The sequence below is a fragment of the Ricinus communis genome, chromosome 10 (assembly GCF_019578655.1).
Source record: "Ricinus communis isolate WT05 ecotype wild-type chromosome 10, ASM1957865v1, whole genome shotgun sequence".
In the NCBI taxonomy this organism is placed as follows: Eukaryota; Viridiplantae; Streptophyta; class Magnoliopsida; order Malpighiales; family Euphorbiaceae; genus Ricinus; species Ricinus communis.
Window position 1 is genome coordinate 10,448,100 of NC_063265.1, and position 11,967 is coordinate 10,460,066.

General features: G+C 31.4%; 2 protein-coding genes across 3 annotated transcripts; both read left to right on the plus strand.

Moving 5' to 3' along the window:
• The first annotated feature begins 2,125 nt into the window (after positions 1–2,125).
• Positions 2,126–8,275, plus strand: LOC8258664. 2 transcript variants are annotated; one of them, XM_048379987.1, is made up of 8 exons: positions 2,126–2,328; positions 2,474–3,011; positions 3,115–3,201; positions 3,549–3,833; positions 4,784–4,954; positions 5,651–5,704; positions 7,326–7,472; positions 7,599–8,275. In XM_048379987.1, exons 2-8 carry the CDS (start codon positions 2,814–2,816, stop codon positions 7,974–7,976), a joined length of 1,320 nt encoding a protein of 439 aa, XP_048235944.1. In that variant the 5' UTR covers positions 2,126–2,328; positions 2,474–2,813; the 3' UTR covers positions 7,977–8,275. The 2 variants fall into 2 exon arrangements, with proteins under 2 accessions (XP_048235944.1, XP_025013627.2); XM_025157859.2 differs by having other exon boundaries at positions 2,126–3,011.
• A 1,655-nt stretch (positions 8,276–9,930) lies between these two features.
• Positions 9,931–11,668, plus strand: LOC112535306 (G-type lectin S-receptor-like serine/threonine-protein kinase CES101). The gene has a single exon (XM_048379988.1). The coding sequence runs from the start codon at positions 10,295–10,297 to the stop codon at positions 11,510–11,512; it is 1,218 nt and encodes a 405-aa protein (XP_048235945.1). The 5' UTR covers positions 9,931–10,294; the 3' UTR covers positions 11,513–11,668.
• The last annotated feature ends 299 nt before the right edge of the window (positions 11,669–11,967 follow it).

Sequence of the window (11,967 nt, forward strand, 5' to 3'; positions counted from 1 at the left end):
CAGACTTGTCCAAGATGGTCTAATTAAGTTTTCCAATTTGAAAATTTATGTGAGTCACAGACATATTAGTTGATGAAATAGTTGCCAAGTGTATTTGCAGTGAAGTTTGAGGTTAAATCTATATTATTGCCTGGCCTTCTGTCTAGTCTGCACAAGTTGCTGTTTCTTTCAAGTTGTTAACGATACATGGTTAGGTGATATCATTATAAATATTTATAAACAAGGCACTGCTGCTGCCGACCTCTTGCCTTGTAAGCGAGTACAGCTTGCAGCAATGACTGCGATGCCCTTCTTCCATTGATACGTGACATGACATTAACATCTCTTCACGCTACAAAAAGTTGAAAGAAAACATGTCAATTGCCTCTACCCCCCCCCTGAGGCATATAGTCCTTGGTTCTAGTATTGTATTTCACGACTTCCTACAGTGTTATTTAATTTCTGTAAATTTTTTATGTGGTAGTTCGTCTTTTATTGTTGCAAGGCCGTTATTATTTAATTAAATTTTTAATTTTAATATTATTTTATAATATTCTAAAAAATAATAGTAAATTAATTATTTTAAATATTTTATTAATATAATAAATATAACTTTTATTTTAAAGTATAATTAATCTATTATCTTTTAGAAAAATTAGTATCATTTGATTAAAAATTATTTATTTATTAATATAATATTAAAATATAATTAATATATTAGTTTTAGAATTAGAGTTATATGTTAATTAGAAATATAATTTATTAGATAATAAATTAATAGAAAAATTAAAAAAATTATATATACGTCAACTCGAATTTGATGTGTCAAAATTAAATATATATATATATATATTATTATTTGGACCCTCAATCATTTTCTCAACGAATATTATTAGTTCTTCTGGTAAAAATTTTGAAGTGAAAGGAAGAATTAAAAAGGAGATAAGGCATATATATCATGGGTGAATTATGTCTAATTAATTCTTAGTTAATATTAAAATCCAAAGTTTCAAGATTCTTTTTCTAGCAATTGCTTGGGAATAAATGTGGAATAACTACACCTATGATAGATGATAAATTATAAATTGAAATATGATTGTCAAGGTCATTTAAGTCATTTGAACTTTTATGTATATAATCCAAGGTCAAATTCCAGGGTTTCAGCTTGGGGGAGTTAAAGATGCTGACAGCAAAATTTTCTCTGAAATGAAGCAGAATCCGAGATTCGAGAATAGAAGCTTACCAATCTTAATTTTATCCTCTTTTTGATAAAATTTTCTTAGTATTAGTTAGTATTTTATTTGTAGATTCATTTAATACTCATAATAATAGTATACAGTAACATTTATTACTAATCTCTCTAAAATCCAAGGTCACATGGAGAGGAGTGCATTTATATATATAGCACACATGCATCAAGGTGTTGCTTGAAACCCAATACAAATCAAAATGAAATGATCAATATACATACATACATACATACTAGCTTCCAAATTATTTTTCAAAAAATTCAACAGCATGCATCACCTCTCTCTCTTTCTTGTGTTGCATCACCTCAGAGTCCAAAGTCCCCCATTTTATCATTTACTATATTATACTAATTGCTTTCATATCACCTCAAAGTCCAAATCATCATATATTAATTACTTAGTATCTTCTAGTAGATTTTCTTTTTCTTTTTCTTTTTCTTTTTCTTTTTGTTATAATATAAAATTGTCCAGCCGAATTCATAAATTTATTAAGATATATAAGTTTTTTTATAAGAATAATATTCAACTATTCTCATTGTTTCTAAAATCAATTTTTTAATTACATGGGCTCTCGAATTATTATCATGTGCATGTAAGAACGAACTTTGGTATGAAACTTGTGGTGAATGTTCTGATATTAGACTGATAAATATACTTTATATGTGTAGTTAATTTGCTTGGGAAACTATAAAAGATTGAATAACTGTTGAGAAAGAGGGTAACAAATCATATTCAAAATCAGATATACCTGCTTTAGGTGAAAGAAATGAGAAAGAGTGAAAGACATGCCATGTGGCAACACTAAAGGATAGAAAGATTACCAATTGAGTGCTACTTGTAGTTAAAAAAAGGTAAGACAAAGGAATGGAGAGACTGGTAAGGAAAGAAACCTATAGCTGCTATATCAGCAAAGCTTAACAAGAAGAAGAAAAAAATAATACATATATTCTTCTTCTTTTAAATTTTTTATTTTAAATAACACAAAACAAAAAGAAGAAAAGAAGAGAGAGAGAGGAAAGAAATTATATTAATGGCAAAGTTGTATGGTGGCAGATATCACATTGAAGAAGTGCAATAAAAGGGGACCTGTAATAGTTAGGTAGGTCTGGGTTTTTATAGTGCTTTCAAGGCTTTGTTTTCTTTTTCTTTTCTTTCTTAATGACTTAGCCTTGGGTTCAATTCCAAAGGAACAAAAATAAAATTAACTTCTCCTCTTCATTGTATATATGAATCCAATGCAACAGGCAATGATGATCCTGATGTTTAATGTGTAAGAAGGCTAAGGGGCCTCCTGTTTATGCAGGTTAATTAACCCTCTTCACCCACCCTTCTTTCTCACCATTAATTAACAACACAGTTACCATTTCATAGACACAGATAGAGATAGAGATAGTGAGAGAGAGAGATAAAGAAGGGTCATTTTCTCTATTACCTTTTCTTCTTTGTATGGGTTTTTGGTGCAAGTGATATCAAGAAAACACAAGTCAGATTTTTCCTCGTTGTTCTTTTCTGTGTTCTTTCTAGTAATGGTTTGTTAGTTTTCTCAGCCTCTTTTCTTTTTTTCTTCTTTCTCTTGGATAAGAAATGGGATTCCTATCGAGAAAAAGAAAGTTCCCACTTCTTCTCCTTCCTCCTCTTGCTCTAGTTATTGTTTTGTTCGAAAGGGTTACATTGGTTTCAAGTCTAAATTACACAAATTACAGGCAAGTTAGTAGTTTAAGACTTCAAAGAATTCAAAGGCATCTAGACAAAATTAACAAGCCTCCTGTTATGACCGTACAGGTATATATTGCTTTTGCTTCTTTTTGCCCATTGTTTTGACATCAATCTCAAGTAGGTTTTCTCGAATCAATTCTTGTGTTTATATATTATTTGTTCTTTGCAGAGCCCAGATGGCGATACCATAGATTGTGTTCATAAAAGAAAACAACCTGCTCTAGACCATCCTCTTCTGAAAAATCACAAGATCCAGGTAGAAACCCTTCTCTTTATTTTACTAAGAACCAGACAAATTTTGGTCCATGTAAAGAAAGATACACTCTCTCTTCCTATATATTTCACTTCAAATGGTATTATTTTCATCTATAATATTATTTTTTTTTCAAGTCCTTTTCATTTAGGTTCTACTAAGATTTTGTTAATTCTAGTAAAAAGGGTTGTTTTGGCACCATATATTTGTCATCTTCTCCTTATAGTATAATATTACCTAAAAGGTCCAAAAGCTTAAGAGTAAAGGTCACTCTCTGTTAATCGTTGTTTTTTATTGTTAATACATGATAATTAATCATTTTAATTATGATGATGATTTGATCTGATCAGAGGGTTCCATCAGAATGGCCTAAAGTGAGAGAGTTGAAAGAAGAAGAGGTGAAGGACCCTAAATTTAAGGGCAACAGTGATGAAGGAGAAAGAGGTGCATGGCAAATGTGGCATAGGAATGGGACAAGGTGCCCTAAAGGAACCGTCCCTATACGACGCAGTAAAATGCATGATGTATTGAGAGCCAACTCTTTGTTTGACTTTGGCAAGAAGCAACAGCACCGTTCGATCTCTCTTGCTAGACGTACCGATCCTCCGGATGTAGTTAGTGGCAATGGACACGAGGTATATTATCATTTCCTCCCTTCTATACGCGTTTTGTGTATATTTCTTTTCTTCTTTTACCATTTGTTTGAGGTGCCTCATTATTAATATCAAAAATCAAATTAGCCCCAATATTACCAAGTCAAAAATAGAAACTTATTTTAGGAATTATCCACCACTATATATCAAAATGTAAATATTTATTATTCAAAAATTAAAATATATATTAATCATTGACTATATATATAATATTATCATATATTTATATATAATATTTAGATAAACAATTCTTAAAGAAACAAGTAATATTATATTAAAAAAATTAAAAAATAATAAAATAGAAATAATAGATTTTAATTGTTTTTTATGGTATGCATACATTGACAAATTAATATGAAATTTATTTAAAAATTCTAATTATTATGTTAGAATCTAGTTCAGATATCTACACAAATTAAAATAGTAAAATTTTAAATCAATTTTTATTTTATTTAAAATATATAAATTTTGACTTTATAAATAAAATTTATAATTTTTATAGATTTCAATTATACAAGTACCTTTAAATTCTATGAATTTTAATTTCCTAATATATATAAGCACGTTAGAGAAGAAATCATGTATTGAATAGGAGAAAAACAAACATTATATTGACTACATAAATAAATGGCCAATACTAAAAAACAAGAAATAAAAAAAATTAATTAATTTTGATACCGCCAAGATATTAAATTCCATATTAATTTCAATCATGTTCCTATACAACCGAATTTGATTCCATCTTATTAATTGATTGCATTTATGTAATTTTGATTAGATTGAGCCCACAAAGTTAATATATTTTTGGAATTCGTGTTACATTTAATTTATTAAACCTTTGACCTCTCATTTTTCTCATTTATTTCCTTGGAAAGAAAAAATTGTTGTTTTGAGGTGATTTTCTTCTTATGATGTGTGTGCATTTATTGTAGCATGCGATCGCCTACACCGGATCATCACAAGAAGTGTACGGAGCCAAGGCCACTATTAACGTGTGGGACCCTTCCGTTCAAGTGGTCAACGAGTTTAGCTTATCACAGATCTGGATTCTATCGGGATCATTCGACGGTTCAGATCTCAATAGCATAGAAGCTGGGTGGCAGGTACTTCTTCCATTTCCTGTCCTCGCATGCACACAATCCTATACTCTCCTAATTATTATTTTTCTTCCATAATAAGTTCATTTCATTTTATTTTTTGTAAATGTAACACTTAATTATTTGATTCTCTTTTGATTTTATTGACATTTTTCTTAATAAAAATAGTATTTTGGATTTAGGGTTTTTCAAGTTAGAAGATGTTGTTGCTTGGATATCTATAATTTTCTAAATGTAATACTTAATTATTTGATTTTCTTTTGATTTTATTGACATTTTCCTTAATACAAATAGTATTTTGGATTTAGGGTTTTTCAAGTTAGAAGATGTTGTTGCTTGAATTTCTATAATTTTCTAAATGTAATACTTAATTATTTGATTTTCTTTTGATTTTATTGACATTTTCCTTAATACAAATAGTATTTTGGATTTAGGGTTTTTCAAGTTAGAAGATGTTGCTTGGATATCTATAATTTTCTAAATATAATACTTAATTATTTGATTTTCTTTTGATTTTATTGGCATTTTACTTAATACAAATAGTATTTTGGATTTAGGGTCTTTCAAGTTAGAAGATGTTGCTTGGTTATCTATAATTTTCTAAAGGAATCAATATAAATAATAAACCTGTTAAATAAACTTATTTTTTTAGTGGGTAATTTTTATTTTTTTTTCTGAAGTTGTGATTATTCTACTAGTCAGGTCAGTCCGGAGCTTTATGGTGACAGCAGGCCCAGATTGTTCACTTATTGGACAGTAAGATCTCTCTTTTCTTAATTACTAATACATTAGTATATTGTTATTAAATAAATTAGTGTTGTTAATACATAATTCTATCAACATTCAAACATAATTTGAAATATTCTTTGGACTAATCATGTGCTTATTGCATTGAATACATTTCTTCAACCTAATATTTTATTGATCTCTGATCTAATTAAGGAGGGCATTAAGTCAAAGTCAGCTGTCGGAACTTGAATTTGGATGTCTCTTTTATTTTATCTATGAAAGAGCTCCACTTCCAATATTTTTGAAAATATTTTATTGATAAGATAATTGCACCAAAAATATTTTATTAATAAAGGATTTTTTTAAAATTTATTTACTGCATTAACAATTAAAAAAGAAATTGGAGTATGATTTAGGAGGGAATAAAAAGAAAAAGAAAACACAATGAGAGTAATAATTCATATATTTTATTTTTTGTTTTCTCTTAATTTTTGTAAAGAATAGAATCTTTCTTCTCAAAATCATATGTTCATGTTGTAACTCAGACTGATGAATTAGGGAAAGCTTTAACTTGGCAACAATTTTTGGAAATATTGTGTGTCTAAGCCATCTTTTTCACCCATCTAAAATAATTATTGCTATGACATGTAATAATGGAAGAAGACAGCTACCCAATTTCCATTATGGTTTTGCATTCTTAAACCCTCATGAACAATAATGTGAAATAGTCCCCTTTGGCTCTAGGCTTTATCTTAATTAATCAATTAATTATTTTGATGAGCAATTTATTTATTTTTTACTTCTTTATGATTCATTTATAAGATTAAATAATTTTGAACTGCATGTACTAAAAACAATAATTTGAAGTATTCTATTTATCGGAATCTTATCATATTCTACTCTAATTAAGCTTCATTAGAGCTAGTTATGGCAATAGACCATCCACCATGGAACTTTTCAGTGCAACCCAATAAGGATGGTCCCTAAATCCTACATGTCAAATTCTAAGGTGTGGGTTTCAGGAATTTACATATAGTAATGCTAATGTCATTCAAGTTATGGTCAATTTCTAGGCATGGGCTTTGAGGGTTAAATATGGTGCTAGGGTATGGATAACTGTCATTTTAGGTTTTGCCAGTTATTGAGTATAAGCTCAAAATTGATTATTAATTTTCACATTCTCTGTTGCTAAATGGAATTGAACTTCTGTGAAAGCATGGGTGCCCCTCAAGAAGTCCTTTCAAGAGAGTACAGTGATTAATATGGTGATTAATGTGGTGGGTGTTGTGGGGACTATCCCATAATTTCATTTCTTCCTTGCAAATGCCTACATTAATCTGTACTATAAAAAAAAAACAAGAAGAAAACAACTGGAGCAAAATTTTAGGTATCCATTATTGTAATCATCATTTACAAATGTAAAGTTTTACTACTTCGCAAGAAGCAAGATTGAGTAGGTAATCATGTTCTTGAATTAGTAGTCATGCTGATTATTTCCCCTTTTTAAATGGCCATTCAGAATTTACCAAATTACATTTCGTTATTCTCTATCTAATTAACATCATACTTCAAAGCAACAGTAAAATTCCCATGAAATTATAGCTGTAGAGCAGGTTATTCATTTTCTTTTTGTGGTTCTATTATGCAGAGTGATTCATATCAGGCAACAGGATGCTACAACCTTCTATGTGCAGGATTTGTGCAAACCAATAGCAGAATAGCAATTGGAGCTGCCATTTCTCCTGTATCATTCTATGGAGGCAACCAATTTGACATTACCATTCTCATTTGGAAGGTAAATAAAAAAAAAGAAAAACAATTAAAGTACATTCTTGGATTTCCAATTTCAAATTACATAATCTAATAATTATAGTAACACTAATTCTTTTCTTTCACTTTCTTTTTTCCTTACTTTAATCAGGATCCGAAACTAGGGAACTGGTGGATGGGATTCGGTGACAATACCCTAGTAGGGTACTGGCCAGCTGAGTTATTTACACACCTAGCAGACCATGCCACAATGGTGGAGTGGGGTGGTGAAGTGGTGAATTCCAGGGCTAATGGTGCGCACACTTCCACCCAGATGGGCTCCGGCCATTTCGCGGAAGATGGGTTCGGAAAAGCTAGCTATTTCAGGAACCTGGAGATCGTGGATTCTGATAATAGCCTCACCTCAGCTCAGGATATCTCCATACTAGCTGAGAATACAAATTGTTACAATATCAAGAGCTCCTATAACAACGAATGGGGCACATATTTTTACTACGGCGGACCCGGGAACAACCCGCAGTGCCCATGATCATCATTGTCACTGTCATCACCATTATCATCATATATAATTTCTTAGTCAGCACGTAAAATCTCTATTAACAAATTCTTTAATTATGTAATTATAGTTGTGCTATTTCCATTCTTGTTTGTGCTAGCTCTTTAATATTTTTGTTTTTTCTCTTTTGGGTCTTATTTTTGAGGAAGGAATGTGCCTTAACTAAATAACACAAAGGCATAAACAGGCATGGAAATAGCAATGTTTTGGTTAGCTATCTCTTATATGTTGATTTTTAGTTGCTATTATGTGAAACGTTTTTATCTTTTTTATTTTTATTTTTTATATAGACTCCCCTTTTAATTATCCCCTGGTGCACGCCTTAGTTAGCAGGTAAAAGAACACTCAATGCAATCAGTACACATCATCAAATAATTTCCTCTTCAGTATCATAATTCATTATTTAAATAATTCTGTAATGATTAATTAAATAATTAACTTTTAGTTACTTCTTTAATAATAATTTCCCTTTTTTATCTTCTAAATATTTAAATAATCATTGTGATACTATCCATATGAAATAGTAATTACACCAACCCTTTTTCTTTAATCAAAATCACAAAATTTGTTTATACAATCAACATTTTCAAGTAGTGTCCAGCTATGAACCGTCAGATTACATTCTAAATGGGTTTGTGCCTCCTTTAAATTAGGTGGTTTAGTACAAGTGTGGTTACTGTTATTTCCAAGTGTCATTCCTTTAAAAAAGAAAAATCATTATGAAATGATTTTATGCTCCTCTTAATATTCTTTTTGAATGACTAATTTTATTTAAATTACTTTAATCAGATAAAATTCTTACATTTGGCATAATCTATTAGTTTTCTGATGTGGATCGAATTTTCAAAAACTTTTTTTTAAATTAATGAAGAGTAATGAATTATAGAATATAGGATAGGGGTTACAATGTAGCATTCTATTAAATATGAATGATAAAAAGAAAACAAATAAATTCTTATAATCCATAAATCATTATTGTTTAGTTTGTATTTACTTTTTAAGATAACTTATTATACATTCACTAGAATTAGTAATTGCACTCTGAAGATGTCACTTGTAAATCGAATTGAGAGATGATGGTGTCACTTGTTATTACAATGGTCGCTCTCGGATTCAAGGCAAAGAAATCCCTTTTGTCCAAATGCTAACAGGCTAACCGCACACTCTCTATGGTAAGTAGGGCTTACGTTCTGTTTATTTTAGGTACATTAAATGAAGAGGAAAGTACAAAACAAAATATAGTTGCGGTTTGTTCAATTTTCAGTTTTAAGTATTTGGTCTCTTCTGTAACATATGCGATGGCTTTCCTGATATGATTTGTAAAGAAGAAATTTAACTGATATATAGTTTGGATTCCCCTCATGCGAAAGGAAAGATGACCTGGTCCAATATTCAAGCTTGGATTCCCCTCAGAATAGGCTCGGTCCAAAACTGTGGCCACGCATGAGCTTATGAAGGTTAGATATGCAGTCCAAATCGATATGGCATGTGAGGGTAGACTCTGACTAAAAGGCAGCCTTCAATTCAATTCAATGTACAAAACGATTTGATTGATGGGTACAGGTCAGGCCTGAGAATAACTGTACAAAGTTACATATATCATTCTATTGTTCCATACTCCACGCATAGCTCCACTATATAGCAGCTTTAGTTTAGATGCCATAAATGCAACTGCAACTTTGAACTGGATTTTGTGAACAGGTGTTGTCTCACTTGTGTAGAGATCAAATTATATCTGTCCTTTTAAATTTTTTCAGAATCTAACCTTAGCTTGTAGCCTTCATTTGTCATCTTCAAATCTCATATTCTAACTTCATTTCTAGTCTACGATTTTCATACACATATAGCTGCCTGCATATTATACTGTCATGCTACTCTCTCCTTTACATTTTATACGTATACCTGAAGTAAACTAAGAAGGGCTCACTCTTATGTTGGGGGTCAAAAGCATCGCAGGAAACTTTAGGGTTTACGTTAAGATGAATGGTGGCACACTTTTTTCAAACTTGTTTTACTGGCTATAAAACTTTTCAAAGTAAATGCATAGAAATTCTCTGGTCTTCCAAATCCTTAATGACAATTAATCAATGTAGCAAGGAAAAATGACCAAGTTGTAGGACCGTGATGTCCTACATCTGTAAAATGTTATCCCTGTTGAAAACTTGCAAAGCTAAACAAAGACTAGTCGATCAATTATATCCTATCCTCATGAGCTTTTTCAAGTTATAAATGCATTCCAAGAATACACGAGATCTTTCCAGGCCACTAAGAAAACCTTTTGTTAAGCACTAATGGCGAGTGCAAATTTATTTCTCCTTTTCATCATTTCAAGCCTGTTTAGCTCAAACTGCATTTCCTTTGCTGAAACTGACACAATCAAACAAGGTCAGCTGCTTCGCGACTGGGAGCAGCTGGTTTCTGCAGGAGGGGTCTTCAGGTTGGGATTCTTTAGCCCCAATCCTACATATTCAATCGAGCTTGGTTCCTCAGGTCCCCGCCACTTAGGAATATGGTTCAATTACATACCATTTTACTCGGTTTGGGTGGCTAACCGGAAAGACCCTATTCCTGATTCCTCCGGTGCTCTAACCGTAGATGGAGATGGAAAATTAAAGATTACATACCAAGGAGGTTCACCAATTGTTATAAATTCCAATATGGCTTCAAAGTCTTCACCAGGTGGCAATTTTACAGCCACCCTGTTAGATTCTGGAAACCTTGTCATTCGACAAGTTGATTCAACAGGATCATTGGGACCTATTTTATGGCAGAGTTTTGATTACCCCCATAATATATTACTGCCTGGAATGAAACTAGGCATGAATATAAAAACAGGGCAAAACTGGACACTCAGTTCATGGTTAAGTGAAAAAATTCCTGCTCCTGGCGCTTTCAAATTAGGCTTGGATCCAAGTGGTGCAAACCAACTTCTCATTTGGCGTCGAGATGAGATTTACTGGTCAAGTGGAGTATGGCAGAATGGGAGTTTTGAGTCAGCACCTGAGCTGACGAAAAGAAATGATCTATTGGACTTCAGGTTTGTTGCAAATGAGGAGGAGAGGTACTTCACATATTCCATCAAGAAGAAGTCTGTTTTATCCAGGTGGGATTTGGACACACTAGGCCAAATTACAGCTTTCATTTTGGAAAGAAATGATTCTTCCAGTATCTGGATTTATGATACTGTCGGTCCATGCCAATATGCTTCGAAGAACTCAACTGCAGTTTGCCTAACAGAGAAGCCGACTAAGTGCAGGAATGGTTCGGAAATGTTTGTCCCAAAGAGAGGGTATATTGATTATACTGCAGATTGGTATTATGACTCTGACTTCAACTTGAGTCTTAGTGATTGTCATGCCAAATGCTGGAAAAATTGCTCCTGTGTTGCATATAAGCCTGCATCTAATGATGATACTGGATGCCATTTTTGGAGCAAACTGTCAAACTTCACTCCTGGTGACAATTTCGACTTTGTTTACCTTCTTTCTCATCAAAATATTACAAGTTAAGGTAAATATTATTTTATATATGTGGCAGAGTGTGCCCTTTTAGACCGAGTGCTTTTCTTTACTGTACCAACTCTTTCTTTGTATCAAACAGTACTACTGGAGAGTTGAAAGTTCCTACATTACCATATTCTATCATTTCACATCTCTCTTATATTATTTTAGCTCATTTTTTTTCCCTCTTATACTATCTTTGGCAAAAATAAGGTAAAATAAAGTAAGATTTTATAAAGATTTTAATTTTGTTTGGGTTATAGGATGAAAATGAAATCATAGTAACAATATATAAAACAAATAACTTACTTAGAAAGGCCGGGTAAGTAAAACTTTCCCGGTTAAGTAGGACTCAATTGACCAATATTTTTAAATATTTAGAACAGTTAATACTAATTTTATTGTGAATATTATTGTTTTTTACAATATATGATAAAGCAACAAAAATTTTATTTCCTATGAAG